This window comes from Zalophus californianus, chromosome X, assembly GCF_009762305.2.
Source record: "Zalophus californianus isolate mZalCal1 chromosome X, mZalCal1.pri.v2, whole genome shotgun sequence".
In the NCBI taxonomy this organism is placed as follows: domain Eukaryota; kingdom Metazoa; phylum Chordata; class Mammalia; order Carnivora; family Otariidae; genus Zalophus; species Zalophus californianus.
The window spans coordinates 73,719,258-73,745,192 of NC_045612.1; the positions used below are offsets into that span (position 1 = coordinate 73,719,258).

Below are 25,935 nucleotides of genomic sequence, written 5' to 3' on the forward strand. Positions count from 1 at the left end.
AAAATCTCCTTTTCCAGTGTTTTTATTTGCACATTTAACATTCACAAATCATTTTACAGATTTATTCTTTCCACAGGTTCATTATTTACAGGAAAGATCAGGATTAAAATGGAGTATTGAAGAGAACCAAGAAATTACCAGCAGTGATAGCATAGAGTACAAAGGCTCTGAAATAAACAGAACAGAGCGGACAACAGCAGCGTGTGGCCACTTCCTACCAGGCGGAACCACTGACTTCATTGCCTTAAGGCAAAGCCTTTACTCTGTTATTTCTCCCACCTAGTTTAACCCAAATAAAAAAGGATTTTACTCTCACGCTACTGCTCTCTGAGGTCTTAGAAATATAATTGGTATTATAAATGACTAGATGCATCCCCTGACTATAAACACCTGAATAAACAGGTTAAATTTTGATGCATTAACCATCCCTCTGGGAGAATAAAAATGAAAAGAGGCAGAAGTCACTTGACTCTTAAGACTTTGGGAAAAAGGAGAGGAGAGAGAAAGAGAGAGAGTGTGTGTATGTGTGTTGGGTGGGGGGAAAGGAGAGAAAAGGGGCTCAAGTTTGGGGAGGGCAGCAAACCTAACTCTTTCCGATGTACAGCTGCTCTTGTGTTTTCTGCAGATGCTAATATAGTGTTCTATTATTCAGGGGGAAAAAAAAAGGATGAGAGTTATGTATCTCCAGTCAGTTGTAGGGTGTAATGGCTAATGACAAGGAGCATACCCTGGGAAAGGGGTACATTCATTTCATGTATATAACAATGCAATTCAAAACTGTCTTACTATGCTCCCATCTACAGTGTTTTCCTATTTTAAATCAATTTACTGTGTGACCTTGGGCAATTTACTTAACCCTTCTATGACTCAATTTTCTACTTGTAAAATGAGAATTATAGCACTTTATGTTAAGGAGTAGAGGAGATACATAAAAAGCACTTAAGAATAGTGCCTGGCCAAACCAACAGAGACAGAAAGCAGATTGGTGGTTGCCAGAGGCTGGGGAGAAGGGGAAAAGGAAGTGATGCTACTGGATATGGGATTTTATTGTGATGTGATGAAAATGTTTTAAAATGAACTAGTGGTGATAATTACACAATTATGTGAATATACTGAAAAATTACTTAATTGTACATCACTTTAAAAGGGTGAATTTTATGGTAAAAGTATATCTCAATAAAGCTGTTATAAAAATTCTTAAAAAAATAGAATATTGCCTGGCACAATGTAAGTGCCCAATAAATGTTAAGCCATTATTAGTAGTAATATTATTGTCATTATTATTACTTGGCCATCCTATGGCCTGAGTAAATTCCTAGAAATTCTTTATTTTCAATAAAAGCCCACAGAATCTAGAAAAGTATTTCTAATTTACATACATGAATTAACATTCACACATTTATTTCTGTCCAAATTGTCTCAGAAGTTAACAGTCTAATTAAGAATAACAATTTCAGTATTTTACTCTGGAATAAAACAGCTCATGCAATGGATGTCTGATCGTATCATTATAGCATTTAAATAAATTTCAATGACTTGATGTCACTGCAATGACCGAAGATTTTCATTTTCATCTTCAGGAATAAACAGGAAGTCCAGGTACAGTAAGTAGTTAGATTATAAGAAGTATACAATTAAATCTTCAAATACAGGCTTGCTAGCCTTCTAATCACATCTAGCGGATACTTCATAAAAAGACAAATATAGTAAACAATAAAATGCAGACTGGTCCTATGCCCTATGACAAGCCCACCTTGCCCAACAACAGGAAAAAACCCATCACAATAAAAAGATCCTATTCAACTCATGTAATAAGACTCCTAAGAGGCAAAAGACTTGACAGTTAATGGTTGACATTTAAGACTACACTGCACATTCAAACATGTTTGCATCAGTTGAGTTTTTATAATCTGAACAGCAATTACATCCAGTCTTCACCTTTCCTATTGCTAAAGAATGTGACAACGGAGGCTCAATCTCAGAAGTAGGAGCAGCAAATGACAAGCCATGACAGTGATGTACCACATTTGGTAATGATGCTCACACACTTGAGTTTCATCTAAAGCATGAAACTTCCCAATTCCTGGAACAGGGTTTCCTTTGTTAAAATCCCCGTTAAAATCCCCTTCTCTTCTAGTCTTTGTTTCTAAAATTAGCCATATGCCTTTGCAGCAAACCAGGGAAAGCTGCGTTGAGGGTTACAACTTCCAGATCATCAGGTCTTCTGCCACAGAGAGCAATGCACTTTTTTTTTTGCATATATTAAGAAAATAATCATTTATACCATAAAACTGACCATTCATTTCCAGAAAGATAATCTCCATTTTACCCATCTTCATTTAAATCAAATGAAACCATTCCTTAAGTCACCCGAGAGCAACAGATTAACACACAGAACAAGCTGCCTTAATACCCAATGTGATAACCCCCTCTCCCCGCCCTCTACCCACACAACCCCCACCCCTGTTGTAGCCTTAAAAATTTCTGACCAAAATATTTAGCCTGAGTACAATTCACCCCTAGGCAATTCCCTTTTGAGAAACATGATCATTTCTTTAATTTTTACATTATAACCATTGGGACGGATTATGAAATAACTTTCTAAGAGAGATGTTTTTAGTAAAGGTTAGGAAATTTCAGACAATGGAAATAGATGATAACTTAAGGACCAATTTCAAAATCAAAACCAGTTTCAAAATATTGTCTTTACCAATTCAAGATTGAAAAATTGGCTTTGTGCTCACCAGGTTTATTTTAATTAGAAGGGAAACTGAAATGAATATAAATATATAACCAAAACCTCTGGACAAGGCTGGGACAGAAGGGACCAACTCTGTAATGCTCACTAATTTAATATCACTCCAAGAACTCATTTGTCCTAGTAGTGTTCTTGGTTAATCTGGGAATGGAGAAAATACGTTTTTAAAATTATATATCTATGTGTAGTCTTTAGATACAAAATGAATAAATATTTAGATTCCATGATAAAGAAAAACCGTGGAATAAATTCCTATCTTTGTAAGTAACTGTATATACAATGAATGTTTTCTGCCTGACTCCTAATCTTTTGTCTATTAAGAGTTCTTCAATGTGCAATTTATAGAAGGCAGTAGCTCATATTACCTTAAAGGAGCGCTGTTTAGCTTAGAATCAGCCTTTCCAGACACTCTGCTCCCTGAAAAGCCTTCACACTTGTGTGTATAAATAGCTGAGAATACAAGTAGGTGCACATGTGCAAAAAAAGTACTTGTCTAAAGAAGAGCTAAGTAGCTTTACAAATAAAGTCTAAAACCAAGAAAACAAATTGCTATTCCCCGACCCAAAAAGCACATCTAATGAAAAAACTGCTAAGCCCACTATGAAGAGGTGGCAGCTGTAAACCCACGTCATCCAACGTCATGCTCTAAGCATCTAGTTGTTCTGTGAACCAGCCATCAGAACACTAAATCCCTCCATGTGCATACGGTTAAATGCAGGCTTCTGATTTAGCTTTACTCTCTAGTTAGAAGCCAGACTACACAGAATAATGAAGAATTCCTTAGAGCTATGCTGTATCCAAACTGCCTCATTCTACCCTGAAGAAGAAACAAGTGCCCAAATGATAATATGCATTAAGGACCAACCAATCTAAATTTCGGAAGTCTTCCACCCAGATAAGTTCAAGCACTGGTCCACTGAGAGCTTTAATGAAAGGAAAATTACATATTGACTGCTAACAGCTTACATATTCAGAGCTAGGGAGTAAGATTAAAAACTAGAGTGTCAATGAGGTGCTGTTAATAAGCATGGCGGAAAAGGGACTATACAGAACGACTAAAGAAGCTGATTCTTTAGATGTCCTTTGCTTTTTTAAAAAGCAACGAGTGCAGAATTTTCTCCAGTCAAAATCTGAATACTGGTTAATGCATGTTTTCTCCTCCCCAATTATGAACCCCGTTCCCAACGTCTGTCATTGCCTTTTTAAGCCTAAGAAAGAAATAAAACAACATGGATAGACTACCCATTCCTATTTATGAAAAGAGAGGCATATTCTAATAGTCATAAGGCAATGTGTTTAAGAGCTGCACCTGAACTGGTATTCTCAAAACTGAAAATATAGTTGCTAATTCCACTCAACTTGCAGGATGTATCCATGTGCTTCCCAAATCGTTGGTTGTCACTCAAATGGACCACAGTGATCCTATCATGCCTTGAGGCAGCACTATACTGCACATACTACGTATTTTGAAGAAATAACATCAAGAGGCAAAGGACAGCCTTTCAAACATCGGTTCCTTACATAAGCAGTGATGGTGCTTTATGGCTCCCTTTTAAATCTCCTCACATACCAAATACCTCCAAAATTAGACAAAAGAGGGCCAGAGGCAAAGCTCCATGGTGAATTGCATCTTTCAGATGAGCTTTCAATTCACTGGTTTTTAGTTTCCATTTCCTGATTTACTGAGGAGTGAATGTGAGAATCATCCAACTGATGACAAAATAGAACAAGAAAACGGGATAAATGGCCAGGGCTTTGCGGTTTGGAGGCTGGCTATCGGCCAGAAAAGCTGTAGAGGCTAAACGAAACAAACAAAACAAAATGGAATCTTTAGTATAATAAGATTGTCACAACCACTAACATTTACTACACTTTAATGTGCTTGGCATAGTCTGGAACACAAAATTATACAAAAAGCTCAGTTATATTTGTGATCTTCAGAGAAAAAGGCATTCTGCAGCATAGTTTTCCAGACAGTTGAGAGCTACTTGTTTCCAATACTAAACTTTGAAAGTTTTCGACCATTTCACACGAAAATCTTTCTAAAAGGAGCTTCCTACCCTTTTCTGAGAAGTTACTGACCTGTGCCGAATACACTGAGAAAGATGTATAAGGCGAGTTGCTCCTATGGCAAATGGCCTCATACTGCTGTGCTTTTTGAGTAATTGTGTTATTGGCTCTTTTAGATGCCATTCTTCTTGTCCACCCAGGAAATGAGACTCATCCTTTTACTCATCAGTGATCACCCTTCACGGGCAATCTTTCCTGAACAACCATCTTGTATTCTGCCATCCCAGGCGGAACTGCCCACTTACCGCCTCTGTGTCCCTACCATACCCTGCACAGACTTCCATCTCCCGCCTGGGACGCCTATTGCCCTTAAGTGTTTCCCTGTCTGGCTGTTCCACTAAGTTCTGAACTCTGAGGATAGAGACCATGCCTAGCAAAATGCCTGACACATAGTTTGTGCTCAAGAAATATCTGCTGAATTAAAAAATGGAATGCCTCTCTCTCTCTTCTAAAATTCTACTTTCTGAACTGCCATAAGCCTGGACACTGGATATTTAGAACTACAAGTATGGTAAATTATCAGACTCTAAGTGAGGGAATGAGGGGGTTCTCCCATGGGTAAAGCACTTGAGCTTAACACACAGTCTTCATAATATCAATTGTGGCATTCTCAGACCTTATTTTTGGGTTACTTCTTGGATTTTAACCATGTTTCAGAGCAAAGATATGTTAATGCACTTAAAAATATTAGGCAGTCTGTCTATCCCATGAAGTAAGAAGCCAGTGAACAGTTCTAGTTGAAGGTAGAATTTTAAGAGAATTTTAGGAATGCAGCAACAACGAGCCCATAGCATGCACTGCCACCGCTATAGGCTCTTCCTAATCTTTGGCAGAATTTTCTACTGAAGCAGAAAAGTACTGTAGATGATATACCTAACAACCTATACTGGGAGGTAGTATAATACAGTTCTAAACAGGTGTGTCATCTGCTTGGGTTTGAAACTTAATTCCGTATTCACTAGTTTTGTGTCCTAGGGCAAGTTGCTTAACCTCACTGGCTCTGTTCCTCATCTGTAAAAATGGGACTAATAATACTAGTTTTTATTTATTAGAGTTGTGAGGGTTAAGTGAGATAATGCATATAAAACACTCACAACGGTGCTTGCCTAGAATAAGCAATCTGTAAATGCTGGCTACTATTCTCATCATGATTAATTTGTCAGGAAAAAGCCCAAGTCATTTCTCAAGTCACCTATGCCTCATCCTATATGCTAGGATCTGAGCTAGGTCTAATGTAATCTCCTTTCCCAACCCTATCCATTATTTAAGAATAAAAAAGAAAGGATATGACTGTCCACATCTCAGAAGTCCAGATATCCAACTCAGATAAGATGGACAGCATCCCTATCATTGCCTACTTAGAGAAGAGGGTTCTATGGATGATACTGGCAAGAATCCTACCACTCACATATGACTCAGGAGTTACACTGCACTTCATCCAGTCTTCATCTCTAACTCATGTTTTTGTTTGCTTTGCTATTGTAGAGATAAGTACATTCTTACCTACTATAGACCAGGCAAACATGACGATCACCACAAAGAGCCGGACCATGAAGTTTATAGGTCCTGGCTCAGCCAAAAGCACCAACCGGCAAACCAGCATTGCCACTGTCAAGGGAAGTATACAGTAACCCAGCACACAGAGGCTCTGAAAAAAAGATCTAAAAAATAACATACATCTGTAAAGATCATAAATATAGTTGATCTGTATCATGATACAGTTTATTACACAGATTTCTATATATCATGGATTGTTACCTTCCTTCAAATACATAATACCTATACCCTAACGTTGATTTTATGAGGAGAGCCTTCTGTATTAAGCATATGCTTTAATTTTTCTCTCCCCATACTCTTCCTCCTTTCCTCTCAAACTCCTGAGAGTCAACCACCTAGGGTACCAGATGATCTACTCTAATTCCTAGAGACTTCCTTCTCCCACCGAACCTCTAAGACAGTTGTTCTTAATCTTTTCTAGTTGAAAGACCTATTTGAGAATTTGTTGAAAGCTACAGACCATCTTTTATGCAAAATGGACATAATCTTCTAACACAAAAAAAGTCTCCATATGATTTCAGGAGCTGGAGAAAGCATCTGAAGCTTATCATAGGACCCTAGATAATTTAAGGTAAGTTAAACTAGGTTATCCCTGTTCAGTGGGTTTAAGAGAACTTTCTCTTTAGCCCTCATTTATTTTCATTTTTTCTTTTAAAAAAAATACCTAACTAGCCAGACTTCATTAAAAATCTAAGATATGCTACCTGGCAAGGGAAAAAGTATATTTTAGTAATACTCACATGTTTCCTCCAAGAAGTTTTGAGTTGAGGGTGATAGTAACTGCACCAAACCAGACAATGACAAACACTTCTGCAAACTGGGGCCCTCCATCCTTTTCACTATCTATAGAGCTTCTTTGAAGCATTCTGTGACAAGGAAATGGCATGAGAATTGCTTCATCTTTTATTTAGAGCAATAAAGTTAAGGCAAACTTTGAAACAGGAAGCTGTCCTAAACCTTACCTGAAGATCTGTAATATATAGGTTGTACGAAAGTAAAATGCCAGAAATATTTGGCAAGGCTCCCTTACTTCCAATTCCAAATGCCTCAGGACTACAAGGGTCACCTCACTTGGCCTTGTTGGGATGTGTAAATGGATTATTGAAGACCTTTTTTGGTTAAGCAGAGGTTATAAATTGAAGGGTCAAATGTGACTCACAGACATGAGGTTGTCAGTCCATACAAGACTTAAAATGGGTTTAAATTCAAGTGACGGTTTTTAAAATTGGGAGGTTTCACCTAAAAATATGTATTTCTGGATTTTCCTGAAAAACCTGAAGACTTTCTAACAGTGGGCTTACGTTCCTACATGGCAACAACTGAGAGCAGTTGACTGACATAGAAGCAGGTCCCTTCACAAGGGGCTTCAGGTCACCAAATCAGGCACACATTTAGGTTACTTCTCTAGCCCCTAGACACATTTGCATTTGTAATCCTTTGGTTAAGGCTTTAGTTCTGACATTTATTATTTTTTTAAGATTTTATTTGAGAGAGAGAGAGCAGAGCAAGAGAGAAAGTATGAGCGGGGGGCGGGAGGGGGAGCATAGGGAGAGGAAGAAACAGGCTCCCCACTGAGCAGGGAGCACGACATAGGGCTGGATCCCAGGACCCCAGGATCATGAACTGAGCCCAAGGCAGACACTTAACTGACTGAGCCACCCAGGTGCCCCTAGTTCTGACATTTCAAAATGGAAACAGTCTATAAACCTATTTAGGTGATTCTTTTGAATCAAAACACAGATTATTACTAAAAGACTTTGCTTTAAAATGGAGTAGCTGAACAGTCACTGAAATATTTTCTCTTTGTCTAAGAATTTTACAGACATAAACTGTTTTGAATTGTGGACTAGAACACTTGGACTGAGTGTCATTTTTTTCCCCAGAAAAATAGTAACACGAAGCTCCCAATCTCTTTTTATTACATAGTATAGAGGAATCACATAGTAAGTCTCGCCCTGCTATGCTGTTTGCCGGGACAGGCTTCTGTATTCTACAGTTGTAAGTACTCCATTCTGTGTCCAGACAATCCGATGCAAGGAATGCTGGCACTCATCACTTGTTGTCTAGAATCTCTACTGCTTCAGCATGTATGATGGGAGAACATTAACAGGCCTCGAAGGCAGGAGATCCAGAGAGTGATCCTAGTTCTGTCACTAGGTGTATAAACTAGAATAAATCACTTGATGTCTTGGGACTCCAGTTGTCCTCTCTGCAAATAAATTGGATTAAACTACATAATCTCTAATGTTAACCTTTTTAAAACTAAAAAAAATATATGCTCAGTGATTCTACTATAAACCTGTCTGTCAAGGCACTGGAGTATTGCCCTTGATGTGGTTATTAAAGGCATAAGAAATAGCACTCTATGTTATTACCTAAGTTACATTAAAAATGGGTAGAAAAATCATTAGAAATTTGCTGAATTTAGAATCATAAAAGGTCAAGCCTGGAAGGGATCCTTAGCCATCTCCTTTTATAGATATGGAAGAGGAGACCCAGAGGGGTTAGTTGGGAAGAGATGTATAATAATCACAGAGGAAGAAAATGGGCAATCAAGGAAATCTGAGGTTGAATCCCAGGTCTACCACTGATTGTAGTGATCTCGGTTCAGTCCCCAATCTCTTTGAACCTAAGCTTGTTTGTCAAAAAAGAAAGAAAATAATATTCTTGCTATGAGGATAAAATACAGAGAAGGTATTTAAAAGTTTTCTGTAAACCGGGAAAAATCATTATACACATTTTAGGGTTCTAGGTAGCCCCAAATCGCTTTGCAGATAGCACAGTCAGGATGAGAACCCAGAACCGAATCCTAATGCAGTATTTTTTTCCATGCTACCAATGGTTATATTCCCCTTTCCAATGGAACTTCGCTCTTCTGTCTTCTCCAAGTACAATGTGTATGGAAAGCCTAACACTTTGAAACATGATCTTGCTTTGAACTCTATCAGTTCTACTCTAATTTATTCTCATTCTCATCTGTATTATTATTAAGATTTAAAAAGACCTATGTTTGCAAATAAACAGTGCTTAAACCTATAGATATTTAATTCACTTAGTTTAATGATGGGGAGGTGCATGAGAGTAAACAAATGTCAGTTCAACAGAAATGCCTAAAACAGGCTAAGAAGTTATTGGTAAACAGAGAGAAGCGCAATTTTCATATCTTTAATTCCATCACTCTTTGAATTGATCTGGAAACCTGCTTCACTTTTTAGATTTAAATCATAAGGACTACAATATGTCATAGAAGTCCCAAATTAAATATTCAAAATTCCCCTCAATTTTGAAACTCCACACAAAAAAAGTACAGTCTATCTCAAATGACAAAGGAAGGAAATGTAAGTACTTACAATGCAAGTGTCACACAAAGGATCAAAGGGCCCCATAGATCCCCTATGAGGCAAGAAAAAACAGACTATTAAGAAACAACTACGTAGTATTTTCTAACTTTATTCCAATTATCTACCTCTCCCACTCTTGGAATGCAGACATCAAGGCTCCTTCTGTCGGCCCAAGCCTTCCCACTTCTCCTACCCCTCTACCTGCCCTCCCTGCTCCCCAATTCTGAATGCCCTTCTTCATATATCCTTTAAATTTTGTTGACTTCTTAGACCACAAATCACCTCTCTCCCACCTACTAAGCCACATTCCAGCATGCTATAAAGACCAAGGGGCAGGGAGTCAAAAGACTTAGGTGCCCCACCCTCAGAAAGACTAGAGCCAAGTCACTCCACAAAACTGAGACTACATTAGACAAAGCAAGTATAATCAGGCTCACCTCAAGAATATGAGAAATGAAGCTTAGAAGGAAGTGATTTCCCCAAGTTTATATAAATAGTTAGGTGTGGAGGGGGGACCAGACCCCCTGGTCTTCTGAGTCCTACTCCAGAGCTCTTTCCACTCTGCCACACTGCTTCCCTTCTATAATCCATTACACTGAACTAGTATGGAATTGCTGTTCTTATAGGTGAAAAAACAGGCCAATATTGGTAATTTCATTAGGTCAAACCTTAGCAAATAACATGAAAGCTTTTGGAAAAGTATAAAAGGCTCTGCCAACATCAGGTCTAAGCACAGCGGTTCTCAATTAATAGCTGTTAGGTAAATTAATCAGCCAACAGTTCAGTAACATACAGCCTACAGCAAAATTACCTTCCTCCACTAATATGAAAAAAGATACATACACCATTTCTAACTTTAACCTCTTACGTACATAACTTTAAAGAAGTATGCATATGTACATACTTATATTGTTTTTTTTTCACATTATATATGTAATTTTGACACCACTGAGGAAAGTTTGGAAAAGGTATAAAGAAAAATTATAATCCTACCACTCTGATAAAATATTGTTTTTCTTGTTAAATTTTTGAACTTATCAACTAAAAAAGTGAATTCAAGTACAACTGACATTAATATACTGGCTTTTAAAAAAATACACTTAAGTTTTTTTTAATTCATAAAAAATCTGTAATAGTATTTTAAAACTATTTTCTTATTTTAGCAGAATATATATATATTTAGAATATATTCTATTTTTAGTAGAATAGATTCTATTTAGTAGAATATATATATACCTTAATAGAATATATATATATCTATAGATATATATATATATCACAAAATTTACCATTTTAGTCACTTTTAAGTGTACAGGCTTTGGGTACATTCATTGTTGTACAACTTTTTTTTTTCATTGTTGTACAACCTTTGTATCATCCATCTCCAGAACTTTTTCATCTTCCCAAACTAAAACTCCAACCCGTGAAATAATAACTCCCATTCCCCACTTAGCCTCCAGCAATCATCATTTTACTTTCTATCAATTCAACTACTCTAGGAACCAAATATAAGTGAAAAAAACGTATGTCCTTTTGTGACTGGCCTATTTTACTTAGCACAATGTCTTCACGGCTAATCCATGTTGTAGCCTGGATCAGAATTTCACTCCTTTTTAAAACTGAGTCATAGTCTATTAGTATACGGTATATGTCACGGTGTATATACCACAATTTGTCTATCCATCCGTCTACCTTCTGGCTATTGTGAATAAGGCTGCTATAGACATGGGTGCACAAATATCTGCTTGAGTTCCTGCTTTCAATTTTTGGGTATATACCTAGAAGTAGAATTGCTGGATCATATAGTAATTCTATGCTTAATTTTCTGAGGAACCACCATGCTATTTTGCACAAAAACTGCACCATTTTACATTCCCACTAGCAATGCGCAAGGGTTCCAATTTCTCCACATCCTCACCAATATTTGTGATTTCTGTTTCTTTGATAACGGCCATCCTATTGGGTGTGAAGTGATATCACATTGTGGTTTTTTTTTAATTTATTTTTAAGTTGTGAATTTTTTCCTTGCCACTTTACCAAGGGCTATGCTAACAGGGCAGGGCAGAAGTGCAAATTTGGGCCATGACTGACTTACCCTTTGTGCCAGCCTATGTGTCTATCCCCACAAGGTCTGGGAATGGACCTTAACACAAGACATAGCTAATCATCATCACTAATCGGCAAGATAACACACTGGTTCTGCACTGTCACTGAAGCAAACTTGCTTTGGACTGAGCCACAGCAGCAGTTGAAAGGGTATCCTCACATCTGGGATAGCAGTGGTAGAATGGAAAGGGCAATGAACTTGAAAACTGGGTGCTAGTCCTGCCTGTGTCATCTTGACCAGACACTCAGCTTCTCTGAGACTCATTCTCCTCATCTGTAAAACAGGAGCAATAATTCGTACTTCACAAGGTTGTTGTAAGGATTAAAAAAGAGGTATGTGTAGGGGAAGGGCAAGGCACTAGAGTAACAGCTAACATTTATGGGCTGCCTACGAAATGTCAGATGCTGTGCGAGGTGGTTGATATGCATTATCTCTAAGCCTCACCAGCAGATACACGGTATTATCTCCACTTTAACAGAGGAAGAAACTTGAGCCTCAGAAAAGTTAACTGTCTTATCCAAGATCACATAGGTAGTGATGGAACCACTATTCAAACCCAGATCTGTCCATGCTCTTTCCACTATATACCAGCAGTAGCAAATCATGTCAGCTCCAACCCACAGTGTACTATGTTAAAAAAGATTCTGACACTGCATCCATGTGCCACATACTTGACATCCCTACATTACAGCTGAAATGCTGCCAAAATAGAAGGTACACTCATGTACAACATCATTGTTACTACTCTCAAACAATTGATTCAATTTTTCTGATAAAGGGTACTATGAATGCAAAAATAAAAGGTCTAACAATTTTAATAATAAATTCTAAATAAGAGCATAATTTATTGCAAACACTGTTTTGATAGAACTCGTGGACAAAAAAAAGCAGTCAGCAGACTAAGTAATAGTTCTGCAAATAGAAATGTCAATAAGGGTATTAATTTGTTAATCCTTAATGGGTATTAGCTGTTATTCTAATTTAATATTCAAACATTTTGCCTTTCCCTTGGAGACTGTCAGTTCTGTGGTTGAATAAAGTCCCTATGTGTTTGCAGCTTCCAGAAATATTTTTTTCAGTGGCAGGTGAAGATATACAGTCTATATTTATTAATGAAGACAATATATTAAGCAAATTCTTCCAATCTCTGAAATTCCATTCTAAATGTTTAAATTCTTCAGAATGTTCATTTGCATGTTCATTTATGTATTTTTTCATTCTGCAAAATGTCAGTTTTCTTATCACAGAAATTTAGCCACAAAAAAGTATTTATGATAAGGTATGCTGAAAAATAGCAAATCCTCAAGAAACTCATACTTACAATCTCTCAAAAGAGTATTACTTTTCCTTGGGTACAAAACATGCATGAATTTTTTCCCAACAGCTTTTAGATCACGCATCTGAAAGACAGAAACAACTTGTTGTAGTGTCATGACTAAGGTTACCAAGTAGTCCCCTCACTTAATTTGCTCAAATTTCTTTTATTTTAACCTCCTGGGTTCATTGAATTTGGGAGCTACAATTCCAGTTTAACTCCTTCACTATACAAACAAACAGAAAGGTAGTGTGTTTCTTATTAACTTTTTTCTTTTTCTAATTTATTTAAATTCACTTAACTAACATATAATGTATAATTGGTTTCAGAGGTAGAGGTCAGTGATTCATCAGTCTTATATACTACCCAGTGTTCTATTAACATTTTTATTAACTCCTTAAGCCAACATTTAACTCTTTACCACATCCACCAGCTCTGTTTTGATTTTTAAAGCTCTGTAAAAGAGAAATATAGCTGTCCCAATATATTACTTAAAGAAACTAAAATAATATAACTATTAAAAATCTACTCTGCAACACATGGCATCTGACTTTCAGTTCATAACTGATGAAGTCCTAAGGGCCAATTAGCCTGCTCCCCGGCTACCGCATTATATACAATATAAAACAAATTAATCTCCAACATTCCCAATTTAACTGGTAAATGAATCCTAAAAGCTAGATTTTTAAAAATCAAGACAGCTGAGGGGCACCTGGGTGGCTCAGGTCACGATCTCACAGTCCTGGGATTGAGCCCCCTGTTGGGCTTCCTGCTCAGCAGGGAGTCTGCTTCTCCTTCTCACTCTCCCCCTGCCCCCACCCCATTCATTTTCCCTCTCTCTCTCAAATAAATAAAAAAAACCTTTAAAAAAAATCATGACATTTGAGGTAATACAAATATAACCTGCCAAAATATAGTTGAGATAATTCTGTCCTGCCTTTTTTACCTAGAAATTTCTTCATGTCATTTAACAGTTCTTTGTAAATACATTTTGAACGGTTGTTTAGTATTCCATTACATAGATGTAACATAATTTACTTAACTGATATCCCCTCTGTTGTTCAATTTCCCCTTATTATAAGGAATGCTGTAATAAACATCTTTGTGTATTAATATTCTTCTGTATTTTGAAAAATATTTTTTAAAAAAATTCCATATACTGTATGTGGAGCAGAATTATCAGCTTAAAAATATTCAAACATTATAAGATTCTTAATACTCATTATGGTGAAACTGCTCTCCAAAAAGGCTGTACCGAATTATTCTCTAGGGGAAAATCTTAAACTTCAATCAATAAGATATACTGAAAATCAGTGAGCCAAATAAAAATTATTACAAAGTACTATAGTTATTTAGTCCCATGATACTGAATAGAAGTTCTCTCAGCTAGTCTCACTTACAATGGTATTCTGAACAGATTCATTTAATGTGGAGCTGTCAAATTCCCGAATGTGAGATCTCATAGGAATGGTGATTTCTCCTTCCACGGGGATGTCTTGTGAGATCGATATATCGGAAAGGCCTGCAAACTGAGAATAGTTGGGGGAAAAAAGTAAAGTCTATAATCAACTGCATTCCTCAAAGACAACATTTCCTAGTGAGTAAGGACTACTTCTTTTTGTAGGGATTTACACAATTTTTCAAGTAACGTATTAGTTTACCAGACATTAAACAATACGGTCAACTAAAATTCTCAAATGCTTATTTCTTTTAACTTAAAGAAGGAGATGGCATATGATGGGAAAAATTACGAAGTAAATGGCATAGACACTTTCTTGCCCTCAAATATTTGCTTTCTTTCAAGCATGAAACCTTCACATGGCACAAGCTAACAAGACTGCAAAGCTATTTGAAAGCAACCTTTCGGCAACCACATCTTCACAGAGCCACAATTCTGTAGCTCTTCTGCTCCTTGGTAGGCTCCGGTGGCCTCTGCTGGCTAGAAAGGAGCATTAGGTGAAGCCTAACGGGAAACTGGGAAGAACAGGGAAATAGCAAAATAAATCTTGATTTCTACTCTTTTTACCAGGTTACCTAGCAAACCAGATCAAATAACATTTCCAAAGTGAATTATGAGATTGCAAGCTTATAAACTCTTATGTCCATCTGCCAAATTTTATTATTCTAACTAAAACTCTGAAATCTTCAAGTTCCTAAGAAAACAAAAGCAATCCCTTCTCACATGGATTTTGGCCCAACAGGCACAATATTTAGAGGGTAGCAGTTGTAGGTAAACCAAGTACAAGACAGTATACTGAAATTTTAGGAAGAATAACGTTGCTCAAAGAACTTATGAAAAATAAATTCTCAAACACACTTTTAATAAGAAATGCAAATTAAAGCTACTTGTAATAAAAATTTTTCCCTGTTAAGACTGGCAAAAATCCAACAGTTTGACAACATACTCTGCAGGTGAAGCATTCACACACATCTGGTACTACAGTCTACTGAAGATAAATCTGGCAATATCTAGCAAATTTATATATGGATCGCCCATTGACTAAGCAATGCCACTTTTAGGAGTCTAAAGACAAAGTGGCAAAAACACAAAAGGACATATAAACAAAACTACTTATTATAACACTACTTGTAAAAGCAAAATCCTGAGAATAATCCATATGCCCATCAACAGAGGACTACTTGAATAAAGTATGGGATATGCACATAACAGAGTTCTATGCAGCTGTAAAAGGAATGGGAGTATCTCCAAAGAACTATTTATGGAGTGTTAAATAAAAAAGCAACGTGGAGAAAAGTTTGTATAATATGCTACCATTTATCTAAGAAAGGAGGGAATACAAATACACACTCTCACACCTGAACGTTATCTTTTAAATGTAAGAAACGTGTAAGAGATAAATCATGCAGTGTGATGTAAGTCATATGTAAGAAGTAAGTCATATGATTTTTTTTTAAAGAGGCTTCCTATTAAGGAAAGTGGGGAATAAGGTAGAGAAGACAGGGAGAGAAGTTAGGCTTCTTCAAATACAAGTTGTTCTATATATATGACTTGAGAGCTTGAAATCATATAAATAGTTGCAATAATTATGAAACAAAATTAAAACTTAAAAGAAGTCCTTAAGACTGAAAGAAAAATGAAACAAATGAACCTACTGTACGTTGAATTAAATGCACAACCACACAGCAACTATTTCAAGTGACTTTAATACACCGTAATTTGACTTGTGATTAGAATGTAGAAAGCTGGAAAGAATACCCCTCCCACTAGAACAATGAGAAAAAGTTAGATAAACTACAAAATCATAACTTTCCTTGAACCCATCAGAGAGTGGAGGTTGTAGAGCAACCAAGCAGCCTGATTAAAATCTAAGAAAAGAGAGGTACTTCCAGGAAAACATGGGACATGAGCACTACTTTGCACATTGTATCATAACACAGAGAATGACACTAGGCATCACACAGACGCTTAAGAATTCTGCTAAAATTTAGAATGAATTGCTAAAGGCCAAGCATGGACTAGTACAAGAATACAGAGCCCCTGGAAGCATCAGACACAAGGGGAGTTCACACCCACTTGCAGAGTCTTCTCCACCGACTTCCACTGGGTCTGGGTTTTGGGGGAGGGAGGAGCTGCCAATTCCGAGAAAAGCAAAGAGCCCTGCTCAGACTCTTCTCCCCTACAGAACAACAGCCTTAGAGCTACTGGGAGAACTCTGTTGTCTCCAGGGCACAGGCGAAGACCCACTGTGGCTGGGGAAAGGGAAAAGACAAATCTCTCTACTCCTGGGGGAGGGATAGGAAAACATCCTGAGGCCAGACCACGACAGTCTCCTTCAGCTGGAGAGAGAAACAGAATCAGTGAAAAGTCCCACTCAGGAGACACAGGGATACACGGTTTACCTAAGGCTGAGGCTGGACCAACACAGCAAAGAATCCCCCCTCCCAGCCCCATCCCCTAGAGTAGCAAGTACGGAGTCAAAACCAACAGCAGTCTACTGCTAGGGGAGGGCCTAAAGGTTGGAGAGAGAACCACTATCTTATGCAAGGGCAAAGGGAAAATGCAGAGAGCTGAGAATAGAACAGGAACGGTAGGAAAAACACAGGGATGATCTAGCACTCACCCCAAGCACAATGTAACAGAAGAGGAATTTGAAGTTGGTGACACACTGAAGGTTCCCATAGCAAGGATGAAACTCAAGCACAGTTCAACTCCTGACCAGACTGATTTAATCCCCACAGGAAAACCTTGGCAGAAAAGATGTGCCACTTCCAGGCAGTCTCTACTGTTCTATACATGATGGCCAGCATTCAATAAAAAAAATTACTCCCCCCACAATGAAGAAACAACCCACTATGATGAGACATAGCAATCAATAAAACCAGAGACTCTGAGATGCCCCAGATGTTAGAATTACCAGAGGAAAATTAATAGGACTATGATTAATATGTTAAAGGCTCTAGTAGAAAAGGCATGTGCACAAACGATGGTGAATTTCTGCAAAGAGATGGAAACTGTAAAAGTCAAATGGTAATCCCAGAAATAAATGAACACAGTAACAGATGAAGAATGCCTTTGACAGCTTTATCTGTAGATTCAACACAGCCAAAGAAAGAAATCAGTGATAGGCCAGTCAAAATATATATATATATAATTGGAATCCCAGAAGAGTGAGAAAATGTGTCTGAAGAAATATTTGGAAAAATAATGGCTGAATATTTTCCAAAAATAATGACACACATCAAATGACAGATCCAAGCCCAGAGAACCTCACTCAAGATAAATACCTAAAGACAAAACAAAACCAAAAATCCACAAACCTGGACACAATCAAACTACTGAAAACCAAAAATAAAGAAAATCCTGAAGGCCGCCAGAGAAAGACACTGCATTCAGCGGGACAAAGATAAATAACAGACATTTCACCCACAACTATCCAAGCTAGAAGAAAATGGAAATACCTTTAGAATGCTGCAAAAAACTGTCAACCCAGAATTCTAAACCCAGGAAAAACAGCTATCAAAAATGAAGGCAAAATACTTTTTTCAGACAAGCAAAAGCTGAGACACACACTACAAGAAATGTTAAAGAAAGATCTTCAAGAATGTGATATCAGAACGAAACTTGGACTTACACAGGAAAAGAAGATCTCCAGAAGTGGTTAAAATGAAGATAATTATAAAAAATATTTTTTCTTGTTTTAAATTATTCTAAAAGATGATTGCCTAGAGCAAGGGTCACAAAATTTTTTCCTTAAAGGGTGCCAAAAGTAAGTGTTTCAGGCTCTGAGAGCCATGTAGATTCTGTTGCAACTACTGAACTCTGCTGCTGTAGCATGAAAGCAGTCCAAGACAAGACATAAACAATTAATAAAACCTTATTTATAAAAATAGGTAGTGGGCCAGATTTTAAATCATAAAAATATGACATTTAGGAGATAACTGGAAATTTGAACACTGACAAGATATTTGATATTAGGGAATTACTAATGAAAGACCATTAAAGATTGAAGGGAATTAAGGAAAAACAACAACTCAAGGCAATGTGAGATCCTGGATAAGATCTTGAAACATTAGTAGAAATGTGGTCTAATTCAAGTAAGATCTGTGATTTAGTTAATAGTATTGTGTCAATGTTAATTTGCTGATTCTGATCATTGTACTATAGTTATGTACAATGTTAACATTAGAGGAAACTGGGTAAGGGCTATATAGGAACTCTCTGTTGCAACTTTTCTGTAGGTATAAAATTAGTTAAAAATAAACAGGTTAAAACTCATACTCCAAAGAAAAAGGAACCTTTGTGCATCTCTGGGGGGAATGCAAGCTGGTGCAAGCCACTGTGGAAAACAGTATGGAGGTGCCTCAGAAAATTAAAAAGAGAATTACCATAGGATTCAGTAATTCCACTACTGGGTATTTACCCAAAGAAAACAAAAACACTAATTTGAAAAGATATATGCACCCCTATGTTTATTGCAGAATTATTTACAATAGCCTAGATATGAAAGCAGACCAAGTGTCCTTTGATAGATGAATGGATAAAGATGTGGTATAGATGCACAATGGAATATTATTCAGCTATAAAAAAGATTGAGATCTTGCCATTTGCAGCAACATGGATGGATCTGGAGGGTAAGTAATGCTAAGTAAAATAAGTCAGAGAAAGGCAAGTACCATATGATTTCACTCATAAGTGGAGTTTAGGAAACAAAAACAAATGAGCAAAGAAAAAAAGAGACCAAAAAACCAGACTCTTAAACATAGAGAACAAATCTGTGGTTGCAAGATGGGAGGCTGATTGGGGGGATGGGTGAACAAGATAAAGGGGATTAAGAGTACACTTATTGTGATGAGCAGCACTGAGATGTGTATAGAATTGTTGAATCATTATATTGTACACCTGAAACTAGTATAACACTGTATGTTATACATACTTGAACTTAAAAAATAAACAAAAAAAAAGATTAAACAAAAAAATAAAATCGTATTCCAGAAAAAAAATGTGGGGAGATGAAATAAGAATAGCAGAATTTTGATAGGTACCTGGGTTCATTATACCACTCTTTATTTTATTTATATACTTAAAAGCTTCTGTAATAGAATTTTTAAATACACCATTTCCTTGTTTCTGCCATTCCCTCGAACTACTCTCCTTCCCCTCCTCGTCCCTGATCAAACTGCTCTGCAATTTGCCTACTCCCTTAATCCTTTGTAACTTGGCACTTTGCCTTCCCACAACTTTACTTTCCCCACGACTCTGTAACAGTGACCTCATAACCAAGAAGTACAAGGATCCCTTCACCCTCTGAATATTCTTCAGCACTTAATATGTCAATCACCCCTTTTGAAGCTGTATTCTCTCACTACTATGACACTGACCTTTCAAGCTCCAGGATTGCTGTTTTGAGTTTTCATGCTGCCTGCAACTGCTAGGGAAGGCAAAGCAGTACAGAAGGAATGAGCTTCAAAGCCAAACTGGGCTCTGCCCTCACTTGGAGACAACACCTCATGCTCAACACAACATGCTCAACATACGATATTTAGAGTGTATTGGTTAAGAGTGCTGCTGGAAGCCACCCAGCTCTAACATTTACTACCTACGTGACACTGAGCAGGTTCCTTAACCTCTCCATACCTCAGTTCCTCATCTATAAAACTGAGAGAATAGTATCATCATCACAGGGTTGTTGTGAGGAAGAAATGCATTACTATGTGTAAAGCACTTAGTAAGAGGCTCACAGCAGGGGCTAGATACATGTTAGCTCTAGTTCAAGATTCCCAGGGGGTCAATTCCAGTTCTGTCCCTTGTATAAAATGGGGAATTTGGCTGGCCTTTGTCTCCTGTTCCTGCAAGGTAGCCTCTAAACCCTTGGAATTTCCTAAATGATAGTGTTATTTTTGTTATTCATGGTAGGCCCTAACAGTTTAGCTAACAGGTGAGTCATGGTAGGCCCTTAGACAGTTTATGCTAATGAGATGACTCAGCATGGGGGCAAACCATTCCAGACAGACAAAACACAATATTAGAGGGCTGAAGCTTTGACTCCTGTGACATAAACCTGGCCTCTGGGGAGGGGAGGAGTCAATGATCTATCTAGTCAATCATGCCTACATAAAGAAACACTAATAAAGACTCTAGATACATGAGTGCACTTCACTGGTTGGCAATATTCTGCCTGTTGTCACAGATTGATGTATCAGGGGGTTAACAGGGTCCTGACTCCACAGGGAGAAGACAAGGAAGCTTTGTGTTAGGGGGACCCTCCCAGATCTCACCCTATGCATCTCCCCCTTTTGCTGGTTTGAAGTGTATCCTTTTGCTATAATAAAACTGTAATTTTAAGTATGGTGCTCTCCTGAATTCTATGAACCATTCTAGTGAAGTATGGAGCTTGAGGGGATCATGGGAACCCCTGAATTTGCAGCCAGTAGGTCAGAAGTAAGGGTGGTCCTGGGAACATCCAAACCTGTGGCTGGTGTCTGAAGTAAGGGCAGTCTTGTGGAAGACTGTGCCCTTAACCTGTGAAGTTTGGCCTAACTCCAGCTAATTGGTTTTGGAAGTCACTGCAGTCACTAAAGTGTCATGTGATTCCTATCCTATCCCCCATCCCAACATTTCCTTAGTACCTCTTCTCAGGAGAATCAGTGATACGGTTCAGAGAGCTGAGCCAGGATCTGTGGACTTCAAGCCCCACCTATGACAAACAGGACTTCTAGGCCCTCAGCTAGTCAGGTCTAGTGGACCTTGCTCTCTGACTAGCCTCTCAGCGGGGATGAAAGGTGCCTTGGACCCAATGTCTCTTCCCTTCTCCCTCTGCAGGCAGGCTCAGGCACATATATGCACACATGTGCACAGAAACCCATGTGTACACTCTGCTGCCTAGCTTGGGCCAAGGAGGGGAGCAGGTAGAGGCAGGGCCAAAAAGATACAGTAGAAGCAGGGACTGCAGACTTAAGAAAGCAGCTGGGACCAGATGGGTTATACTACTGACCAAAATCCTGGAGCAAAGAGTCAACAAGTTGGGGGGGTAGGCATCAAGCAGAAACCAGCTCAGTCCAAGAGGCTTGGCTCCAAGAAGTGGGGAGGGGTGACTAGTGGTGTGGTCTCCAGCCAGCCCCTTTACCTGAGGCCTTCCAGACCTCAGGCTAAAGCCATTATTATAACTCTTTTTCCTGCTCCCTAAACAGACAAACAATAGATAAGCATTACCAAAGACTGTCTTCTCAACTCTATGCAAATGACTCCTAATTAAACCTAGTCCTGACTTCTGAGCCCTGAAGTCCAGGTTTTAGACAAACTGCCTGCTGGATATCTATTGGATGGCCTGCCAATATCTCAAACTAAACATGTCCAAAAGTGAATTAATCAACTTTTATGGTCCTCATCCTCCTCTTACGTATTTCTGTTCAGGGCATCAGTATCTTGCTTTTCAAAATGTGGTACTGGGAGCAGCAGCGGCAGCAGAATCACCTGGGAGCTTGTCAGAAATGCAGACTCGCAGGTGTCCTCTCAGACCTACCAAATCAGAATCTGCCATTTAACAAGATCCCCTAGATGACTGCTATGCACATTACAGTTCGAAAAACTCTGATCCAAGACACAGTCTCCCTAGCACTCCAAACCCTCAAGGAGCCTGCCTGTGTCCAGTCTTCACGGCTCCCATCACTGCTATAGTCCAGGTAGCAATCACTTGTTCCTAGAACTACTGGTTTCGCTAGTCTAGCTTCCAAACATTCCTCATGGTAACTCTCCCTCAATTATGTTGTCAAATTCATGATTTTAAACCCTTCCCTCCTCAAAAATTTCCATTGGCTCCTCATTGCCTATTAAAGCTTAGTAGTCAACAAGAAGAAATATTGTATGATCATTATTATTATTGTATGATCATTATGTGCCAGGCACTCTACCAAGTGCTTCACGTGTCTTAACTCATTTAATCCACTAACAACCTTATGAGCTAATTATTACTGTATCTTCATTCTACAGATGGGGAAACGGAGGCATGGAGAGGTTAGATGACAGAGCTGGGAATCAAACCTAGGCAATTTGACCCCAGTGCACAAATTCCTAACCACTGTTTCATACTGCTCCCTAATTCAGTGGCCTTATTTTTTTTAAGGCTTACCTCCTAAGACTTCCCTGTAATTTAGCCAAAGTGATCTACCTGTTGTTCTATAAATACATTAACATTTCCCAACTTCTGAGAGGTTGTGCAGTCTTAATGGAAATAATCCGGGCTTCAAAAGCGGACCTAGTTTAGGGGCGCCTGGGTGGCTCAGATGGTTAAGCATCTGCCTTCGGCTCAGGTCATGATCCCAGGGTCCTGGCATCGAGTCCCGCATCGGGCTCCCTGCTCAGCGGGGAGCCTGCTTCTCCCTCTGCTTCTCTCTCTCTCTCTTCTGTCTCTCATGAATAAATAAATAAAAATCTTTAAAAAAAAAAAAAAAAAGCGGACCTAGTTTCAAATTTTAGGCCTGGCCACTAACTGGTTCTAAGACCCTAGGGAAATGATCAAACCTCTCTGAGTCTCCTCTCCTCATCTGCAAGTAAAACACAATTTAAAAACCACCTAACTGAAATGGTTGCTGTGAAGTTTAGAAAATATGCAGAGGATGTCTAGTACAATCTTGGCACATAGCAAGTGCTCAATCATTGATAGCTCTTATGCTCACCTGAAATTTCAAATCTTACCCACCCTTTGACGCCCTCTCAAATATAACTTCTACTGTGTAGCTTGCTTTGTCACCCCAAATGGACATGATAGCATCTTCCTTTAATTTTTGTTAATATTTTACGTGTAACTCTCTCTGATTTACTACCTTATTTTAACATTGTACTTGTGTCGTATTAGACTGTAAGCACCATAAGGGCAAGCCCTAAAACATTTAGGGCAATGCCCTAAAACAGCTAGCATAATGCATTGCACATTGTGGGAGTTCAATAAACATTACTGAGTAGAGGCGGATTGGACATTGAGTAATGAATGACCAGAACCACTAAAATTAATTGGGGAAAACTTCATTTAAAAAAAGAGGTGGAACAGGAACTAAAAACAGCTAAGCATCTGTAACTATGTCGCACGAGGCACTGTGTGTATAATAATAGCTCATTAGTACTCTCATTAATTCTGTGATGAGTTACTATCCCATTTTCCAAATGAGGACACTGGGGTTGAGAGTGACTTCCTCAAGGTCACAATTGTTCCATGAGAACTTGAACCCACTCACTCTCTTTCACTGCTGTATCCCCAGTGCCTAAAGGAGTGCCAGGAACACAGTAGATATAACACACAATAAATATTTGTTGAATGAATGAAGAAATGAAAAAATAGTGCTAGTAAGCAGAACCAGGACTAGAAGCAATTTCACCTGACTCCCAGTTCAGTCCTCTGCTGTGAATTTGCCAATCTAAAACAGAGGAAAGGGATGTACCATTTATTAAACTGCTATAAAACTGAACACCGTTTGGGAAAAGGGATCCTAGGGCAGAATGCTGAATAATTACACTCCTCAGTTCATGACACTGTGTTTGACACTTTACATAAATTATATCATTTCATCTTCCTAAAAACTCTTTGAGGCAGGTATTTTTATATCCATTTTACGGATGAAGAAACACTCTCCGTGAAATGATTTGCCCAAACTCTCATAAGAGGCAGAGCGGGTGATTCCAGCCCAGGTAAGTTTAACTCCAAAACTTGTGTTCTTAAATACTTGTCCAGGCTTTGGGCTTGTACTTGCAATGGAAATCGTACCCCCTGTAGCGACAGGAGCAAGACAGCATCATGAACAGCAGGGCATCATGAAGAGCATTGCAAGGAACTGCAACAGGGAGGGCAGGGATTAAATCAAGACTACTGAGGTCACTGAACAAATCAATAATCAAGTTATAATGTCCTTTGGGAAGCAATCTCATTAATCCAAGAATGCTGCTACTCCAACAAGAACTAGTGACAGAACTTGATAACATTAAGGACAGCAGGGGCAAAGATACTTAAGAAATCACCTAAAGCTCAGCATTTAACACAATGTACGGGAGGAGGACAAGCCCTGAGAGTATGGGACAGGAAAATGAATAGGAGTTTCACAAGAAGGCGTGGAAGGAACGAGGAGGACAGGGGGAAAGCGGTTAGCCCAAAGAGCAGGTGCAGTGTTGAGACTGGTTCTGGCATCGGGTATAGGAAGGGCCTACCGGGAGGAAGGAGTTCCGGCCTTCTCCGGCCAGAAGCCCGTCACCCGACTTCCTTAAGGGCACTCTGCCTCACCCTCAGTCCCTTTTGCCGCAGAACCCAAGCTCACCAGGGGCCTGGGCGATGTTGTCCCCGGGTCTCCTGAAGACTCGGCCGCTTTCGCCATCTTGGCCCTCCTTCTCCCCGGTCGCTCCCACAGGCCTTTGCGGAACCTGAGACGTGGAGGCCGCGGCTGCTCAGCGCGCGTCATCGCGCGGCGGTCGCGTCACCGAAAGGCGCCTGGTAACGGCTGTCGGTCCCGTCACACGTTGCTGTCCCTGTCCTCCGGGTGTCCGGGAGAGGTCCGAGTCGCCGCACCTCGCTTCGCTTCTTAGGGACCGCAGGTCCCTTCAGACATGCTCCCCCTTTTCATACTCAACCCCGATCCTAAGATCGGTCCACGGCTGCCTTTTTTTTTTTTTTTTTTTTTTTTAATGCATCGCACGCGCGCACCCGTTTCTCGCCCTCAGGGCGGGTCCGCAGAGCTAGCACTTCGCGGAAAAAGCCTGCGCCTCCCCGGACCGCAGAAGAAATTCGCGTTTCCGTGCTTCTGAATAAAGAGATCAAGGCCGCCTGACCACCTGCTTCCTCCGCCGTCGCTCCTGCCTTGCGCTCCCCCCCGCCCCGCTACCAGCCGCTTTCCACTTCCCAGCTTTTATAAACTATACAAGATTACTTTTCTTATTCCCTCACCCCCTTTGAGGAGGGTCGAAGCTAGCTTCTCTATATACGTTGGCCAAAATTTTAATCTCACTACAACTTCTAAAATTGCTAAGTGATTTGGAGCAAGTACTAAAGATGTTTAAGGTCTAAAAGAGGGTGATTATTGTAAGAATAACAACAACAACAAAAACAAACCTGCATGTCCCAACCTCTTTTCCCCACCTAATTCCGGGTCTTTCTCACTCCATTTTACCTCGGGCCCAGGTTAAAATGCGATCAGGTAATACAGTCATTTTTGATGCAAGGAGGATTCAGGATACCTGAGTGTCCTTTGGTGGTATGAATATCAGGTTTCCGCTTTTAAGAAACAGGGTAGGGATGGGTGTGTAATAAAGTGCTTTCTATTTTTGGATAGGCAATCCAGAAAGAAATCA

At 39.0% G+C, this 25,935-nt stretch overlaps 1 protein-coding gene across 1 annotated transcript; it reads right to left on the reverse strand.

The window, feature by feature from the left end:
* Nucleotides 1-6: 6 nt before the first annotated feature.
* Nucleotides 7-25,066, reverse strand: YIPF6 (Yip1 domain family member 6). Its single transcript, XM_027608683.2, has 7 exons — nt 24,909-25,066; nt 14,549-14,677; nt 13,155-13,233; nt 9,736-9,778; nt 7,126-7,251; nt 6,332-6,489; nt 7-4,556 (listed from the first exon to the last, which is right to left on the reverse strand). The coding sequence occupies exons 1-7, from the start codon at nt 25,047-25,049 to the stop codon at nt 4,438-4,440; spliced, it is 795 nt and encodes a 264-aa protein (XP_027464484.1). The 5' UTR covers nt 25,050-25,066; the 3' UTR covers nt 7-4,437.
* Nucleotides 25,067-25,935: the final 869 nt, after the last annotated feature.